This window comes from Hibiscus syriacus, unplaced genomic scaffold (assembly GCF_006381635.1).
Source record: "Hibiscus syriacus cultivar Baekdansim isolate YM2019G1 unplaced genomic scaffold, ASM638163v2 tig00111070_pilon, whole genome shotgun sequence".
Classification (NCBI taxonomy): Eukaryota; Viridiplantae; Streptophyta; class Magnoliopsida; order Malvales; family Malvaceae; genus Hibiscus; species Hibiscus syriacus.
The window spans coordinates 102,129-123,028 of record NW_024062971.1 but is presented as its reverse complement, the minus strand read 5'-3'; the positions used below and the strand labels follow the sequence as shown (position 1 = coordinate 123,028).

Sequence of the window (20,900 nt, the reverse complement as noted above, 5' to 3'; positions counted from 1 at the left end):
CATGGGCAATCTATCTTGCACCGCAAATCGTACCATTAAAAATAACCAAGGAACATGGAAAGGAAACCAAATCAACCTTACCCACTGAACCTTTTCATGACATGCCTGGGTATACTGCCAAACCTCTTTGGCCTTCCCAGATCTGATCCAGCACCCTAACACCGAATCTATGAATTGAGTAGCCACATTCTTTAGCTGCACCAGCTTCTTCCAAAACCAGCTTAAACCCAAACCTGGAACAAAATCCATAAATGACTTACCCTTAAGCACATAAACATCCACCCATTTTACCTACAAAGTATCGAACTGTACAACTAAAGAACGAATGTGTTGTATTATGTTGGCCTTATTCCACTCACCCAAGTCCCTTAAACCAAGCCCTCCCTCCTACTTCGTCCTACGAATCCTATCCCTACTTATCTGAGCCCCACTTGCAGCTTTATCAGCCCATTTTCAAAAACACCTAGAGCATATTTGAGCCAATCTCCTAACAATCCCCTTATGCAAAACAAAATGCATGCCCCAGTAAGCCTGAATGTTATAAAGTACACTCTGAATCAGTTTGAGACATCCTGCAAAGGATAGCATCTTAGAAGCCCAACTATTAACCCTATCAACCACTTTCCTAATGAGGGGGCACAATCCTGAACAGTAAGCCTTCTCGTTAGTAAAGGAACTCCTAAATAATGAACTGGTAATTGACTAATCTTAAACCCCGTAATCTCTTCAATTTCAACTTACTCATTCACACTAATTCTCGAGCAAAAAAACTTAGTCTTTGTGGAATTTAGGCAAAGCCCCGAGAACCCCCCGAAATAATTTCAACACACATTTAACCTCCACAATACCACCCACACTCCCTTTTACGAAAATCAATAGATCATCAGCAAAGTTGAGATGAGTGAGACCGATTTTTTTTTACACTTAGGATGGTAATAAAAACACCTCGCAAAGTAGCAGGATCCAACATTAACGAGAGCACACTCATAACTAAAACAAAGAGGTAAGGGGACAGTGGGTCCATTTTGCCTCGCCTCTTCTTACCCTTAAAATAGCCTTCTAATCCTCCATTAACAAAGATAAAGAACCTCAAATGAACAAAACACCCTTTAATCCAATCCACAAATAACTCAGGAAAATTATACGCTCTCAAGATATTAAGCACAAACCCCCAATAAAGGGAGTCAAAAGCCTTCTACGTATCCACCTTTATGGCACAACGAGAAGACAAACCCTTCCTCCCATACCCCTTAACTAGCTCCTAACCAAGTAGAATATTATCCGAGATACTCATGCCCTAAATAAAAGTAGATTGGTTACCTGAGATAATAATAGGCATCCATCTGGCCATACGGTTCACAATCACCTTAGTGATACATTTATAAATGACATGACAACATGAAATATGTCATAGTCCCTCACTCTGCTAGGATTCTACACCTCAGGAACCAGCGTGATAGAGGTAGAATTAAAACCCTTTAAAGGAGCTAAGGAGCTAAAGTAAAACTGTATCGCCTCCACAACTTCATCACCCACCACCTCCCAAGCCCTCTGGAAAAAACTTGTATATCCATCAGGCCTCGAAGCCTTCTCCCCATTCATCAAAAATATATCCCCTTAATCTCCTCCCTAGTTACAGGCATGCAGAAAATCCTCTTTGCATTCTCATTAAGATCTCTTCGATTCAACTTCCTAAGGAACTCCACCGAAGGCACCGCTACAGAGTCATCGACCTTTCCTAACTGGCCCTTGAAGTATGAGATAATTTTCTCAACAATCTCTCTCCTAGATTCAAGCAGAGCCCCTACATCAGAGTAAAGAACCTTAATAGCATTCACATTATTCCTAATCTTCACCATGCGATGAAATTTTTTTGAATTTTGATCTCCCTACTTCAGCCACAACACCCTAGATTTGTGTTTCAGGATATACTCTTTAGCAGCCAATAGAGCCTTATAATAAGCAAATAGCTGATACTCCCTAACCACCTCATCCCTACTAGCATCACCTCCAGAGACGAAGCCAGAACTAGATCTCAACAGAGGCCAAATCTTTTTAAAAGCTTTTAATTTATATATATAATTTTAACTTTATTACTTGTTTATTTCAAAAAATATATAACTGATAATATCAAATATGCATAGTTCTATATTTATATGAAATAACAAATTAAAAATTAAATTAAAGTAAATAATAAAAAATATGATTTCAAAAAGTGCAAAAGACATAACTATCACATAATCACAATAAAACGTGTTGTTCCTTCAAATTTCGAAATGCATCCACGAGCGATGTTGTACTAAAGCTTCTTGCAATATCTCTTTCAATGTTGATATACATGCAACTCTAGACAAATTCATCCTCCATTTTGTTACGAAGTGTTGTCTTGATGATATTCATTGTAGAAAAAGTTATTTCAGCACTTGTAGAAACTGAGAGTGTCAATAGAAGTTTTATCGTTCGATGGATAAGTGTTTACTTTCCTAGTATCCATCAACCACTGATTTAGATTAGAGATTGTCAACAATTTTCTTAGACCTGAATTCCAAGATAACTCCACCTCTTAATGACGTAAATCATTCTTTTCAACTTCCGTGAAATCCTCCGGATAAAATTTATTCACAAGATTGCAAACGTCTTTAACCTTGAAAAATTTGTGACCATCTATTTGCTCCAAAGCACACCCAAGAGTTAATAACTCTATCGACTTCTCATTAAATCTATTGTTTAACTCTTCTAGTTGAACATCAATTGTAGCATATAAATTTCTACTCGATAATAATGTTCAACTGTAAAATGATCTTGATGCTGACGAACGCGACCACCTCTTTCTCTATAAATAGAACTCATATCTGGGATATCTATGTTATGACAAAATGAGGTAACCTTCATAAAAATATTATTCCATTCATTATCTCTAAATTTCTGTAGAAGTATCTTTGAACTCTCAACAAAATGTAGTGAATTCAAAATATTATGAGATTTTCGTTGTAATTATTAAGAAAGTGAATAAGCGATTTCTAATATTTTCTTCATAAGATGTAAAATAAAGACAAAATCAAAAGAAGACATAGTATATAGTTGTCACCCCTTCTCCACGTTCAGAATATGTACTTCCTTCATCAATGAGTTTATATAGAACAACACAAGTGACACTAAACATTTTTATCAAGCTTGAAATTGATCTCAAGTAAGAATCCCATCGAGTATCACCTACCCTCTGTAAATTACTTGTTTGATTCAAACCATTTCCAGTTTCAAGTTGTTATTCTTCAATCAAATTATTTATCTCGTCAGAATAAGCATTTTTTAGTTCATCGATGCGCTTATATAAGGCAAGAACTGTAAAGTGTTAAGTAGACTAAGAAGATATTTTCGTGCTAAAATGACAATTCTGGGCAATATGCATCGATGCACATTCATTATGCACCGATGCACATTCATTGTGAACCGGTGCATCAATGATAAATCCCAGAAATTGTTTAAGGTGCATAGATGCACATGAAGTGCATCGATGCATTAATTTAAAAGAAAAACATCGATGCATCGATGCATAAGGAGTGCATCGATGCACCCCATTAAAATACAAACATCGAATAAGATTTATGCATCGATGCATGGTGTAGTGCATCGATGCATACCTCCATTAAAAGATGAAAATGGTTTTTCTTTTAGCCTAAGAATGATACCTTAGTATATACTAATTAGTATACTGATAAGTATCAATGAATTACTATATAGATATCGAGCCTAATCGAGTTCAAGAACAATCGACAAGTAGGATGAATCGAGGGAAAGACAAAGAAATCTAGGTGAGTGAATATGCATAGCATGAATATGTATTCTATTCAGTTCTAGACTTGTGATAAGTCTATATTCAATATTTTGATACATGATTGCATTTCATATTATGATACATGACATGAATTCATACCATATGCATTATGTGACATGAATATGCAGGAAAAAGTTATATGAGTTATGTGATAAAGGTATGGAAATGATATGTCTATGTGATAAAGGTATGAAAATAATATGTCTACGCGATACAAATTATGTGAATTGTAAAAGCCCATGTTATGTAGATGAGAACTATAGGTATAGTTGGCATGCCAAGGGTAGAGGGTCTACGCGGTCCTTCGGGATATGTATATATTCTTTGGAACATGTGTGAAGTCTTATGAGACACATACTTGATTCCTAGTATATGTATATGATTCTTAAGGAATGATATGTGGTCCTTATGGACATTATTATATGGTACTACGGTGCAATTCTACGCGGCACTCTGGTGCAATTCTACGCGGCACTCCGGTGCAATTCTACGTGGCACTTTGGTGCAATTATACGAGCTGTGGTGACAGCATAGTGTACAACCTCACAATACTCGTATACCTTAGGTTCTCAGTATGGTGCCATGGGCTAATGAACTTAATAAGGTGAACTTATGAATGTGAATTTGATAAGTATATGTGTAAGAAATATGGTTATGGTTATTGCATTGTTTACATACATATTATCATTGCAACTCATCTCATTTTTTGTAATTCCTTTGTATTTTATTGATATTATTATATTGCCTCACTAAGTCGATGACTTAGCGTGTGAATGTTTCACACGTAGGATCCGATAAAGTAGACGATCGAGATTAAGCAGCTGTACAACATTACTCCTGCAACTATCAGATCAGAAGCAACTTAATCAGTAGGTCATTTTGTTATGAAAATGGATGTTGGCATGCAACTAAAGAGTTAAGTTGTGTATGCTCTGAATATTTTGGTAAACTTATATTACCATACGTATATTATTGTATTTTCTTAATATAAGTTCAGGTATTTTGCTATTATTTGTTAAGAGTTATGGTTTAAAAGTTAATGTAATATCTCTGACTCATATCCTTGTTGGATAAGGGTTGGGGGTGTTACATTTAATGGTATCAGAGCTATGATTTAGCCGATTCTAGGCATAAACCAGAGTCTATAGAGTCTTTAAATAGAATACATGCCAACTAATAGTGAGAACTTCTGATCTGGTATAGTATGAGTATGTTGTTTTGCTAATAGAACAATGTGTTTATTCTTATTAGATGTCCGGACATAATAGCTCCCGAATTGAAGCGGGAGAAGATAGGCCTGCTGAAAGCAGTAATTCACCTATCCTGGCCAGGCAAGGTGAAGAACATGCATCTCAAGGAGTACCTGTGCAAGATCAGGATACGTTCTTCATAACGTTAAGCGCTATTATGACGTGTCTTGAACCTCCTACTCCACCAACTCAAAGAATGAATATAGCAAAAGAGTTGAGAGGTTTAGCAGCTCCTGAATTTAAGGGAGAAGCCGAGGAAGGTCCGGTTGCGGCGGATCTTTGGCTAAATGATTTGAAAATCATGTTGGTTGGTCTCCACTATTCTGAAGTGGAGAAGTTAGATGGAGTTGTCTCGTTACTGAGGGGTCAGGTGAGAATATGGTAGACGAACGTCACCATGAGGATGCCCAGTGACCAGTTGACTTGATCTTTGTTTTTAGATGAATTTAAAAACAAATACATTGGAGATCAATTTATTCGGCAGATGAAGCAGGAGTTTTTAAATTTGAAACAGATGAACCGCTCTGTATATGAGTATGAATGTGAGTTTAACAAGCTAAGTAGGTTTGTATCCGAGCTTGTGCCTACTGAAAAAAAGGCTTGTGAATGGTTTGTGGAGGGCTTACATCCTAGATTGAAAGAGATGTTGATAGTATTGAATTTGTCCTCGTTCCAAGAGGTGATCAATCGTACCAAGGCTCTTCAAAGAGCTCAGAATGAGAGATTCGGGGATTTTAGAGTTCATACCTCAAAGAGAACGGGTGCTTCTTCTAGCTCAGCACCATCAAAAAGAGGAAGAGACTCGGGATTTCAATCACAAGCTAGATTAGAATCAGTTGCATCGTCTGCTAGGGGAGCAAGTCAGGCAAGACCTAGACAGACGCAGTCAGTGGGATCTGGTGTTGGGAGATCTACTCCGAGTCAAGCGAGACAATGTCAGTACTGTGGGAAAAACCATTCTGGGGCTTGTCGGATGGCTGCTGGGACTTGTTTCTGATGTGGAGATGCCGGACATTTTATCCGGGATTGTCCATTGATGGTTGGTGAGTCTGCACCATTTGAAAGAGTTGGTTCTGCCTCATAGAGAGGACGAAGAAGAGGTAGAGGAAGGAACCAGTCTGAATCCTCTACTCAACCTGAAACTCGGTCAACCGCACGGGTGTACAATCTAAAGACAAGTGAAGACCGTGATGACCCGGATATTATAGCAAGTACTTTTCAGCTGTACGATAAATTAGTATTGGTACTGATTGATCCAGGCTCTAATTATTCTTACATTACGAGTAAGTTAGTAAAGGAATTAAGGATTCCTTTAGAAGCTACGAGTACTGAGATTATAATAACTAATCCTTTAGGCAATAGTGCTCGGGTGAACAAAGTCTGTAAGGGGTGTCCCTTAAAGATTTAGGGAATTGAATTCCCTGCTAATCTGATGGAATTACCCTTTGACGAGTTTGAAGTGATTCTGGGAATGGATTGGCTATTATGTTACTATGGAGATGTTAATTGCAGATCGAAAAAGGTAACCCTGAAAAGTCCAGGAGGAACAGAGATAAGTGTGAGTAGTGAAAGGTTTAATCCTTTAGCAAATGTAATGTCAGTAATGTCAGCTAAGAAGCTGTTGCTAAAAGGATGTCAAAGATTTCTTGCAAATATGATAGATTTAAAAGCTATAGAGAAATGATTGAATGAGATTTTAATAGTTCGAGAATTCCCTGATGTTTTCCCGACGGAGTTGCCAGGATTACCTCCAAATAGAGAAGTAGAATTTCAAATTGAAGTAATGCCAGGAACCGCTCTAATTGCAATGACGCCTTATCGGATGGCTCCGAAAGAATTATAAGAGTTAAAGAAACAATTGCAAGAGTTATTAGAAAAGGGGTTTATTCGACCAAGTGTGTCACCTTGGGGATCTCCAGTGTTATTTGTTAAGAAGAATGATGGATCAATGCGTCTATGCATTGATTATCGACATCTTAATAAGGTGACCATCAAGAATAAGTATCCTCTTCCGCGCATTGATGACTTGTTTGATCAGCTAAAGGGAGCTTCAGTATTTTCGAAGATCGATCTACGTTTGGGTTATCATCAATTGAAGATTCATGAGAAAGATATTTCGAAGACGGTTTTCAGAACGAGATATGGTCATTATGAATTCATTGTAATGCCCTTCGGAGTAACGAATGCACCTGCTGCTTTCATGGATCTTATGAACAGGATTTTTCAGGCCTATTTGGATCAGTTTGTTATTGTCTTTATTGATGACATACTGGTATAATCGAAATCCATTGAAGAGCACAACGCACATCTGAGGCTAGTTTTGTAAATTCTCAGGGATAAGAAGCTTTATGCGAAATTGTCCAAATGTGAATTTTGGCTAAACGAAGTAATTTTCTTGGGGCATGTGATCTCGGCAGATGGGATTAGAGTGGGCCCTCAAAAGGTTAAAGCTATAATGGACTGGGAAGTTCCAAAGAATGTATCTGAAGTTCGGAGTTTCCTTGGACTTGCCGGTTATTATCGAATATTTGTTAAGAATTTTTCGATGATAGTGCTTCCTTTAACGAAGATGATGAGAAAGAATGTACCGTTTGTTTGAACTTCTGAATGTCAAGAAAGTTTTGAAACTTTAAAGAAAATTTTGACAGAAACTCCTATATTGATTCAACCGGAATCTGGCAAGAACTTTGTAGTATTCAGTGACGCATCTCATAATGGGTTGGGGTGTGTATTAATGCAGGAATGAAAGGTGGTAGCATATGCATCAAGGCAGTTGAAACCAAATGAAAAGAATTACCCCACCCATAATTTAGAAATGGCTGCAGTGGTGTTCGCTCTCAAGATTTGGTGTCATTATCTGTATGGAGAACGATGTTATTTGTATACGGATCATAAGAGCTTGAAATACCTAATGACTCAAAAAGAGCTTAATTTGAGACAAAGGAGATGGGTGGAGTTTTTGAGAGATTATGATGTGATAATTGACTCTCATCCTGGAAAGGCTAACGTGGTAGCAGATGCCTTGAGTAGAAAGACATTTGCAGCCTTACGAGCTATGGATGCAAGATTATCTTTAACTAGAGACAGTGGTTTATGTGCAGAGTTAAAACTTAAACCAGCATGGTTGGAACGGATAGGAGAATTGCAAAGTAAGGATGAAACGTGTTTGAAAAGAATTGAGCATGTAAAGAGTAAAGAGATTAAAGACTTTGAGGTTAAGTTAGATGGAAATCTGTATTGTAAAGGAAGAATTGTGATACCCGACGATGAAGACTTGAAGAAAGAAATATTAACAGAGGCTCATTGTAGTCCATTAACGATGCACCCAGGTGGAACCAAGATGTATATGGATTTGAAGGATCGATTTTGGTGGCCAGGGATGAAATGAAGCATTACCAAATTTGTGTCTAAGTGTTTGATATGTCCACAAGTCAAAGCTGAGCATCAAGTTCCGTCAGGATTATTGCAACCGTTTTACATTCCTCAATGGAAATGGGAAAATATTACGATGGATTTTGTTTTGGGGTTACCCTTGACTCCGAACAAAAGAGATTCAATTTTGGGTAATTATTGATCGATTGACTAAGTCGGCGCATTTCCTTCTAGTTAGAACAGATTTCTCTATGGAAAGGTTCGATGAGCTGTATATTAGAGAAATTATTAGATTGCATGGAGTGCCTGTTTCCATAGTTTCTGATCGAGACCCTCGATTCACTTCGAGATTCTGGAAATCTTTGCATGGAGCGTTGGGAACTCGTTTAAACTTTAGTACGGCTTTTCATCGTCAGACTGATGGGCAATTAGAGAGAACTATTCAGATCTTGGAAGATATGTTGAGAGCATGCGTAATGGAATTCAAAGGATCATGGGAAAAGTATTTATCGCTGGCAGAGTTCGCTTACAACAATAGTTATCAGTCCAGTATAAGGATGGCCCCATACGAGGCATTATATGAGAGGAAATTTCGTACTCCATTAAATTGGTATGAACTCAAAGATCGAAGTGTTCTTGGTCCGGATTTAATTCAAGATGTAGAAAAGAACGTTTGAGAAATTCAGCATAACCTCAAAGTAGCCTTTGATCGGCAAAAGTCCTATTCTGATCTTAAAAGAAAAGAGATTGAATTCGAGGTTAGAGATAAAGTTTTCTTTAAAGTATCTCCCTGGAAGAAAGTATTACGTTTTGGTCGGAAAGGAAAGTTACGTCCTAGATTTATTGGGCCATATGAAGTTGATAAGAGGATAGGACCCGTGGCATATCAGTTATCCTTGCCACCGGAAATTGAGAAGATCCATAACGTCTTCCGCGTGTCCATGTTACAAAGATATAGGTCTGATCCCTCTCACATCGTTACACCAGAACAAGTAGAAGTCCAATCGGATCTGACATATGAAGAAGAACCAGTGAGAATATTGGCTTATGAAGTCAAATAGTTAAGGAGTAAGATAGTTCCCGTTGGTCAAGGTTCTTTGGAGAAATCACAAGGTAGAAGAAGCCACGTGGGAACGTGAAGAAGATATGCGATTTCAATATCCTTATATGTTCGTGCAATGAAAATTCGAGGATGAATTTTCTAAAGAGAGGGAGAATTGTAACATCCTCCATATCGGGTTAGTGATTAAATTGTGAAAATTTATAATTTAGTGATCAAAGTTGATAAATTGAAAGTGAAAGGAATTGATTGAAATATCTGGTGTAGGATCAATTAGCAAAGCATGGGGAACTAAAGGGGCAAATGAGTCTTTTGGCAAGGAAATTAAATAAATCTTAGTTTGAGGATATTTATTCCCACGTGGAAGCTAGTGAGAAAGACCAAAAGTTTCCAGATTTTTCTTCTTCTTCTTCTTTCTTCTTCCCCTTGAAGACAAAGTTAAAGGTGAGTTTTCTTATTAATCAAACTCTTGATGAATTTAAGGTTTCTTATTGATCATTAGATGATAAATAAGCTTAAGGAAAGCTTAGGTTATCTTAAAATCAAAAGATGATGGAGTTAGGACGGATTAAAGAAAGGAAGTAGAAAAGTGAATTCTTAGAATAGAGTTCATAATAAGAATTAGAAGTGGGATTTGACTTGTCATAAAGCTAACTAAGAAGTATGAAGTGTTAGAATTCAAATTAGAACATGTTGGAATTTGGGTTAGATTCTTAAACTCTACATGGAGAATGGGATTTCTAAGTTTTAAAAGTATGGAATGGATAATAATTAGTTTAAGTAAGAGTATGCAAGTTAAGGATATAAAAAGAGGGGAAATGTAAATTGTTAAGTAGACTAAGAAGAGATTTTCGTGCTAAAATGACAATTATGGGCAATGTGCATCGATGCACATTCATTATGCACCGATGCACATTCATTGTGAACCGATGCATCAATGATAAATCCTAGAAATTTTTTAAGGTGCATCGATGCACATGAAGTGCATCGATGCATTAATTTAAAAGAAAAACATTGAATGCCATCGATGCATCGATGCATAAGGAGTGCATCGATGCACCCCATTAAATACAAACCTCGAATAGGATTTATGCATCGATGCATGGTGTAGTGCATCGATGCATACCTCCATTAAAAGATGAAAATGGTTTTTCTTTTAGCCTAAGAATGATACCTTAGAATATACTAATTAGTATACTGATAAGTATCAATGAATTACTATGTAGATATCGAGCCTAATCGAGTTCAAGAACAATCGACAAGTAGGATCAATCGAGGGAAAGACAAAGAAATCTAGGTGAGTGCATATGCATAGCATGAATATGTATTCTATTCAGTTCTAGACTTGTGATAAGTCTAGATTCAATATTTTGATACATGATTGCATTTTATATTATGATACATGACATGAATTCATACCATATGCATTATGTGACATGAATATGTATGAAAAAGTTATATCAGTTATGTGATAAAGGTATGGAAATGATATGTCTATGTGATAAAGGTATGAAAATAATATGTCTACGCGATACAAATTATGTGAATTGTAAAAGCCCATGTTATGTAGATGAGAACTATAGGTATAGTTGGCATACCAAGGGTAGAGGGTCTACGCGGTCGTTCGGGATATGTATATATTCTTTGGAACATGTGTGAAGTCTTGTGAGACACATACTTGATCCCTAGTATATGTATATGATTCTTAAGGAATGATATGTGGTCCTTATGGACATTATTATATGGCACTACGATCCAATTCTACGCGGCACTCCGGTGCAATTCTACGTGGCACTTTGGTGCAATTATACGAGCTGTGGTGACAGCCTAGTGCACAACCTCATAATACTCGCATACCTTTGGTTCTCAGTATGGTACCATGGGCTAATGAACTTAATAAGGTGAACTTATGAATGTGAATTTGATAAGTATATGTGTAAGAAACATGGTTATGGTTATTGCATTGTTTACATACATCTTATCATTGCAACCCATCTCATTTTTGGCAATTCCTTTGTATTTTATTGATATTATTATATTGCCTCACTAAGTCGATGACTTAGCGTGTGAGTGTTTCACACGTAGGATCCGATAAAGTAGACGATCGAGATTAAGCAGCTGGACAACATTACTCCTGCAACTATCAGATCAGAAGCAACTTAATCAGTAGGTCATTTTGTTATGAAAATGGATGTTGGCATGTAACTAAAGAGTTAAGTTGTGTATGCTCTGAATATTTTGGTAAACTTATATTACCATATGTATATTATTGTATTTTCTTAATATAAGTTCAGGTATTTTGCTATTATTTGTTAAGAGTTGTGGTTTAAAAGTCAATGTAATATTTCTGACTCATATCCGTGTTGGATACGGGTTGGGGGTGTTACAAGAACAACATTGATAATTTGGAAAAAAAATTGATAAACATGTATGACCTCTTTCGCTGCAGCTACTAGTGCCAACTTTAAATGATTGGCAAAATAATGCACATAGTAAGCGAAAGGACACTCATTGCTAACTAATGCTTGTTACCCATTCCATTTTCCTCACATGTTACTTGCACCATCATAACCTTGGTCTCACAATAACGAGAAAGAACGAAAAATATATCATCTTTTAAAGTCACTGCTGAAGTATTAGGAACATTAATAATGCTAAAAATGTTCATTTACTAGACCGAATTTATCAACATACCGTAAAATAATAGTCATTTATTGTTTTCTTGATACATCCCCTGTTTCATCAATAATAACACAAAATATTTCTTCACCAATTTCTTCACAAATTGCTTTCTTAATTTTCTCTGCCAGGATATGTTAAATCTCCTTTTGTATCTTTTGTGAAGTGTAAGAAGCATTTTTGGTACATTTTCTAATACAACTTTTTCAACATCTTTATTATAAGAGGCTAATTGTTTCACGAGTTCAAGAAAATTTCCTCGGTTAGATGAAGATTCACTCTTGTCACGACCTCTCATTGGTAGCCCTTGTAAAGCTAGCCAACGCAATTCATCTATAGAGGTTTCAAGTCTAAGCCTATTATTAGCAATTTGTAATGATGTTTGCTTATGAAACACTTGTGGTAGGTGTCTAGACTGGTTAAGAAAATCCTCCAATTCTTACTCATCAATTTTATGAGGTGAATTAGGTTATGAACTTACATGCATTTTAAAATAACAACTTTTTCCATTTATTTTCTTCCAATTTTGAAACCCATTCATAGTGAAAGTCTTGTGTGATGGATGACTATCTGGTTTGTTAAAAAGAAAGCAAATAAAATAGAAGGCAACATCATTTTCAAGAGAATATTCTAACCATGAACGAAAGTTTTAGTACCAGGAAGCTTGAAATCGGGAGGGTGAGAAACATGTCTAGATTTTTTGAATTCAGAGAGTACTGGTTGATATGGACCCTCAGTAACATAAGCTCTTCGAATTGCATTTCTTTCTTGTTCAAAAAGATATTCCAATATTTGCTTGCGCTTACCAGGATCTCACTCCAAGTAATTAGAGTTGGTACTTGGTTTCTGATTTCTATCTATCTTTAAAGGTCTATATTCCGAAGGTGAAACGTCAATAGGTGTACCAGTTGAAGTTTCAGTTGTTGTACTTGTATTTTTCGAAGTTTCCCCGCTTTTTCTCTTAAAAAGCTCAATAATTGCTGGATTTTTTCCTATGGCAAGCTGCATTTATATAAAATTATTTCACGAACATAAAAAAATCAAATTTAGTAATCACTATTCACCTTAACAATTATTAGATTAGCCAAAAGAATACTAAAATTAAATATAAGATCAAATAATTCTAATTAAAAAATAATAAATATAATATTATTTAATTATTTACCTTTAAAAATTGAGTGTCGAACAATGGAGAATCATATTAAAGTAATATTGGAGGAGCTTTAGTCGATGAGAGGGTGATTAACTCAAGTTTTTTCTATGAAATATTTTAATATTTTACTCTACTTATAAGCCTTTTGTCGGCTCCTACAATTATATTAGTACTAGGGTAAAAAACATAAAATTGGAGCAGGGGCCGGGACTCTCTTGGGCCCTAAGGGCCCTTCGTCTCTGATCACCCCTCAGATTTCTCATCTGGATCACTTCTAGCTCTTGCTTTTTCTCCTGAACTCGTAGCTGCACATCACTGTAGCATTCTTTATTTAGAAGTATAAGTGGCCCTTTCAACCTCTTTAGCTAAGAGAAAAGCATAGCTAAGGGATCAGTCGCAACCAATAAAGATTTGTGACTATTATTGTTAATAATAATATATTTTTTAAGTTCAACTTAATTTCTTTCTTTCAAAATATATGTATCTTATAATTGTATCTAATACTATTCTTATATGAAACTTTATTAGGGTAACATACATAAATGATCGCCGATTATAAGGTATGTTGAGTTTATTGACTATTAAAAGTTACGAAATGATCCATCGATTATAGGATATTTCTTTGTTGAGTTCTTTGACTATTAAAAGTTATAAAGTGATCCCCCGACTATAGGATGTTGCTTTGTTTAGTCCTCTAACTATTAAAAGTTACAAAATTGTCACTCAACTTTTCAAATGTTCCAAGTTTGTCTTCTTCTGTAGGGCTGTAAACGAGCCGAGTTGAGCTCGAATATCGCTGAGCTCGACTCGAAAACTCGCGAGCCTAAAATTTTTAACTCGACTCGAATTTAAAATCATGAAATGAAGGTAGTAAAAGCTCAAAAACAAAAGACAAAAGTCATAGTCGAGTCCATTCGAGTCGAGTATTTATCGAGTTTTGACCGAGTCAATCTCTAGTAGCTTGCTATCTGTTTCATCTCATTTACAACTCTACTCATCTGTTAAAAAATTGATCATTGTCTAAGTTGGACGTTAACCTGCTGACTGAGATATGTTAATCGTTTGAGATTCTAAGATCAAATTTTATCTTACTACATTCAACATGCTAACATCCAACTCATATTGTCGTCATTTTTTAAATAAATAAGACGAGTTTGGAACATATGAATAGTCAGGTGATCATTTTGTAACTTTTAATAATCAATGACTCAACAAAGCAACGCCCTAACTTTTAATAGTAGGAAAACTCAATAAAACAATGTCCTATAATTAAGATATCATTTATGTACTTTATCCAATTTATTAATAGTTAAAAAATTAATGAGTCTCAACTCACCCATTATAGCAGATTTAAGACCTATCATCACTGTTAAAAATAATTCTTTGAAGTCAATTAATATTTTATTTTATAACTTATTCGTGTACAATAATATTCAGATGACATAATCTATCATATAACATTCAAACGATAGAATGAATCATATATTATTAAAAAAAAGTAAAATGGATCATGTATTGAAATAAATATGAGGGAACTCATAAAGGGACATCAGTGTTTAAAGGGAGTGTTTTTCTCCTTACAAGTCTTAGGTTCAAGTAGCTACGTCTGCTGTGTGTTATCAATTATTAACAAATATTACATTATAATCATCATAAACTATTCAAAAATGAATAAATATGAACATGTGTCAAAATAAATAAATAAAATTACAGTGTCGCAAAACCCTAAAAATCTCTTGTCATTTTTTTTATCATTTCCTTTTTTCTTTGATTTGTAGGCGGTAATACCAACCTTGACGTTGGTCGTCGATTGTTTGTATTCATTATTTTTTCACTTTATTTTCTTATATCGCATTTTTTTAATTTCTAATAACTTCGTCTCTATAACTTGATTTAATGTCTTTATAGTTTTTCTTTGTCTTTTGTCACGTTTTCGATCGTTTGACTTTTATTTACTTAATTTTCTTAGGATTAGATTTGACGACATCTCGATTGATCAATTTGACGCTTATTTGTTATGAATGTTGATCTTCTCTGCTTGGGACCCTCAAACTGGATTTGAATATGTGTTTTGTGTTCGAAGACAGTTTTCTCACAACGCTTGACTATGACTTGCTATTATCGACGGGTTTTCAATTATTTTATCCCTTGATGTGATTCATTTGTCGATGCAATCAGATTTGTTCCATATTTAACTGAATATTTATTTTATGTCAATTTTATAGAAATATTTTCTAATTATATATTTAGTTTATATTTATGGTTATAAAATTCATTATAATTTTGAATATTTCTTCATCGTTTAATTAAATTAATAACTTCTATTTACATAGAAAAATTAATATAATTGCATTAAAATATTTAAATAAATTAAAATTTAGCCAAAAATAACAATTACAAAAAATATTTTTATCCATACACAATATAATTATACTATAACACACCTACCCCAATATTTCTCTTATTTCCCTCTAAACTATCTTCTCATATAACTAAAAAACATATATAGGGTAAACTCCATCAATGGTCACTAAAATTTGAATAAGTTTTCATTTTTCTCATTGAAGCTTCAAAAATAACAAATTGATCACTAACTTTGTCAATTTATAACAAAATGATCACTCCACCATTATCAATGTTAAATTGATAACGTGACAACGTTAATAAAAAGGTTAGTATTCAATTTTCCCTTAAACTACTATTAAAACATCAAATAAGTCTTTGAATAATGATTTTATATCAAATTTACCCCCAAAAAAAATTAATTTAAAAATAGAAGAGACTATCCACCTTTATCGTACAAAAACAACATATAGCTAACACCAAGAATTTTAATCAAAAGTGAAATAAGTTTATGATTATTTCTTCGCCAACAATTGAGTTCGTCATAATTATGGATGTTATACCTAGAATCGAAGTGGATATTAGATACAAAAACTACTACAAATGCAAATGCGCACAAACAATTGAGTTTAAACGTTCAATAGTATTTGGTTCCCTTATGTCTAACTATCTGCAACAAAATCTCTTAGTTTTGCTGAAATTAACGAAACCCAGAAAAGAAATCCACTATAAATCAATATATTAGAATCAATTGTGATATTTAAGCATTATAAAATTATGGTCCCAATAACTAAAAAAGGAAGAAAAAAAATCTCAATTGTAAATATAGTTTGTGTGCTTTAAATATGGGTATAAGCATATGCAAACTAAAGATCTAGAATTTAGTTAGATTCAAAGAATATTTTTCTAATTTACAATAGTATTTGTATTATTTTTGGGTGGAGAAATGGTGGAGGGATAAATGGGTTGTTTCGATGTCAACTGAAGCTTTTGAGGAATATATCTGAAAATAAAATGAAATTAAATAACATGAAATTAGTAACATGATGGAAACCAAGGATAAATGGGTTATTTCGATGTCAGTTAGAGATTTTGCTTCAAAGTTTCGATCACTTGCTCCTTGGTTCGGATGGTCAAGTATGCTCAAGATATCAACTTCAACACAAAATTTATGTTATCCTTCAGCTTCTTTGGATGGTGGCAACTCCATTTTCTTAATTACAACAACCTTCATAATACAAAAAGAGAACAATTGTATGTTTTATGTTACTCTTTGGTTCATTACCGTCTATTGAAGCATAATTCATGCATGAATCAAACAAAGCTACTACTACACAAGAAATAGTAAAAATTATAAATACCTCCCACGATCGTTGTTATTAACGGACCAAATTTAAAGATTCAAGTAAAAACTAAATCACTATTTTCTAGTCATTTGACAATAATGTTAATGTTCATAGTAACATCGTCAGTCTCATATCCTTTCTCGAAGTTTACAAATTGTTTAATCCCCGATTAACAATCATTTGAACCTCTTCTTTTTCAAATTAGAAAGTTTTGGGGTAAATTTGGTATAAAATCATTGTTCAAGGACCTACTTGATATTTTAGTAGTATTTTAAGGGTAAAACTGAATATTAGCCTTTTTATTGACGTTGCCAAATCATCAATTTAATAAAGAAACGATGGAGTGACCTTTTTGTTACAAATTGATAATATTAGTGACTATTGTTGTAGTTAACCAATATATATGACCTACCAACTGGACCTCACACAGTTGACTGAGGAACTAAAGTCTTGAGGATCGGCCTGTTAACAGCTCAAGCCTTTTGCTTCAATGGGTGCTCTTTGCTGCAAAGGAACAAAAATAACACCCATCTCTACCAAGAAAAATCTGGAACAGAAGTTCTCACTTCCCTCTTTTTCTTTTTGGTCTCCGTTTCATCAAACTATAGAATCTCAATGGCGGTTAAACTTGAAGCTCTTTCTTCATTCCTCTCTTATCTGCTTATTGGCATCAGTCTTGTTGAAGCTAATCTGAGGTGCTATGACACTGGGAATTTCACCGTTAATAGTACATATGCCAAAAACCGAGACCTTATTCTCTCTTCTCTCCTACCTAATGTCTCTGCAAAAGGTGGTTTCCTTACTGAAAGTGTTGGCCAAAACTCCAGCAAAGTTTACGGTCTCGGTATGTGCAGAGGAGACTCTACTCCTGATGGTTGTTATACATGTCTCAATTCTTCAATCCACGACCTCATAGCTAGCTGTCCCAACCAGAAAGTAGCCCTTTCATGGGGAGGTGACCCCCCATGTATTGCACGCTATTCAAATCGTCCCTTCGTCGGAATCCTCGAGCTAGAACCGACAGACGCAGGCTATAATACGGGCAATATACCATCGAACTTAACAGAATTCGATACGGTCTGGGAGAGATTGATGGACAGTGTGGCGAGAAAGGCTTCCAACGGCTCTTCTGCTCTTAAGTATGCAACCGGAGAAGCTTATTTCGATGTATTCCTAAAGATATATGCACTAATGCAGTGCACTCCGGATTTATCGGACAAGGATTGTGATTCCTGCCTAAGGCAATCCGTTGCTTATTATGAAAGCTGTTGCCATGGAAAGCAGGGAGGTTATGTTCAGAAGCCTAACTGTTGGTTTAGATGGGATTTGTATACCTTTTATTTATCAAATGCCTCTACTACTGCCTCAACTCTGTCTCCTCCACCCTCACCTGCAAGTCCTCCGCCGCTGCAGTCGGTGAACACGACACTCACAAAAAGTAAGTACGGATCTTTTCGACGACATGACCGTTTCACGAGGAAATTGATGTAAATAAAAAGTTCTTGCATGCGCAGGGGAAAGAGGCCGTTCATCTCAAACACTAGTCATTATAGTTGTTCCAATTGTCATTTTTGGAGCTGTGATTGTCATACTTGCAGCTGCTTTTCTCCTTAAGAGGATCAAGAAAACCAAGCCGGATGATCAAAGTAAGTTGACCATAAAAAAGATACTTCACGAAAACCTGCAAGTGTTTTCCTCTCATTTTCATATGTTATAACTTAACTGAATCCATGTTAACTTGCAGACAACAAGAACCATGTGGAATCTCTGCAATTCAACTTTAATGTTGTAAGAGTTGCAACCGAAAACTTCGCGGATGCAAACTTGCTTGGACGAGGTGGATTTGGTTCAGTTTATAAGGTAATTTAAGATTTAGTGCATGAAAATTTCCATCATCTTACAGACAGAAAAAGGCAGAAAATATTTGAATATATGAAAGTGAAGCCTTAGTACTATTGCCTCCAGTTTTTCCATCACTGTTCTTTGTTCCAAAATCTATGCTATCAGGGCAAGCTTGAAGATGGGCGAAAAGTAGCTATAAAGAGGCTGTCTGGAAATTCGGCACAAGGAGAGCAAGAATTCAAGAATGAAGTCATGCTATTGGCGAAGCTTCAACACAGGAATTTGGTTAGGCTTCATGGTTTTAGCATGGAACAGAGAGAAAGGGTTCTCATCTATGAGTTTCTGCCTAACTCAAGCCTTGACAAATTTATTTTCGGTACCGGATTCATCCTTTTCAACTACACCTATTGAAGTTCTCTGGTTATTACTAATCACATGAGTCCTATAATTTGGAGAATTTTGCAGATCCAGTAAAGCGATTACAACTAAACTGGGAGAAGAGGTACAAAATCATAGAGGGAATAGCAAGGGGACTTCTTTATCTTCATGAAGATTCTCAGTACCGAATCGTCCATCGGGACTTAAAAGCAGCCAACATATTGTTGGATGAAGAGATGAATCCTAAAATCTCAGATTTTGGAATGGCGAAATTGTTTGTGGTGGATCAAACTCAAACTGATACGAGCAAAATCGCCGGGACCTTGTAAGTATTAAGAGTGACAAGATTTTATATGTTGTTTGTTACGTTTATTCATTGAAATGTATTCGCATATGCAGTGGATACATGGCTCCAGAGTATGCATGCCATGGTCAATATTCAGTTAAATCTGATGTTTATGCCTTTGGAGTGTTGGTTTTGGAAATCATTACTGGTCAAAAAATCAATAGCTTCTCCAACGAAGCGGGAGAGTCTCTTCTAATCCATGTAAGCTGCATGCCTTTTTGTCACAAAACTGGATTAGCATTTGCTAAAAGATAATGTAAGTTCATATTCACAAAACATTTGCAGGCATGGAGAAATTGGAATGATGGAGCTGCTTTTGAAGTTGTAGATCCGATTCTGAGGGATGGCTCGAGAAGCGAAATAATGAGATGTATCCATCTCGGGTTGCTTTCCGTTCAAGAAAATATTTCTCATAGACCGACCATGGCCTCTGTGATTCTCATTCTTAGTAGCTATTCCATATCTCTTCCGGTGCCATCGAGACCTGCATTCGTTATGAATTCCACCACGGTGACAGCAACAATGTCCAAATCTTCATCAATTTCTAATCAATCTAAAACTGAAGCCATCCAATTCTCAGTCAATGAGGCTTCAATTTCTGAACTAGATCCTCGATGAAGTTTACCCTGATTAAACACCATAGGCATTGCTCATGTTCATAACATGTTGCACTTGCAGCCATCGCTAGATCATCATCGTCCTTAACCTCCACAGGCAGTTGAAGCAACTCTTCTTTGTGATTATCTTAACACGTCCATCCATGTAACCTTATATTGAACTTTTTGTTTTGCTAGATCAAGCATGTTATTTCATGCATGCTTGATTTGAGATGCAGATGTTCCAGCTGCCATATTTTTTACTCAAATCATCGCCAAGAAATGTTGTTTATGGTGATACGAGCATAGAATGGATAAATCTATGTATTTTGAACACATTATTGAAGTTGATTTTCAAGTTTAAACATCAAGATCTGTGACGATTTTTCCAATTAGAGCCCAACATTTCTCAACCGACATGTTTAAAACTACAGTATACTAAATATTGGTTGGCGAATTGTGTTGATTATCATGGATTTAGCAAGTGCCTAAAATAATAATATTATTATAAGGAAAAATCCGAAAATGCATGGACCCACGTGTTTTATGGAGTGTAGAAAAAGTTACCAATACAAATAAAGCGTCGCCCAGGGATTGGTTAAGTACGTACAAAGACCTCAAAGTCTTAAGTCAATGCTGTATTGTTTTGTTTTAGTTCTTTTTTTCCAATGTTCTTTTCACACTTAACCAGTCAAGATGG

General features: G+C 35.4%; 1 protein-coding gene across 1 annotated transcript; it reads left to right on the top strand.

Annotated features, from left to right (window-relative positions):
* Positions 1 to 17,559: 17,559 nt before the first annotated feature.
* On the top strand, positions 17,560 to 20,472 carry LOC120151921 (putative receptor-like protein kinase At4g00960). Its single transcript, XM_039164231.1, has 7 exons — positions 17,560 to 18,476; positions 18,553 to 18,684; positions 18,783 to 18,898; positions 19,046 to 19,256; positions 19,346 to 19,583; positions 19,658 to 19,805; positions 19,890 to 20,472. The coding sequence occupies exons 1-7, from the start codon at positions 17,654 to 17,656 to the stop codon at positions 20,220 to 20,222; spliced, it is 2,001 nt and encodes a 666-aa protein (XP_039020162.1). The 5' UTR covers positions 17,560 to 17,653; the 3' UTR covers positions 20,223 to 20,472.
* The last annotated feature ends 428 nt before the right edge of the window (positions 20,473 to 20,900 follow it).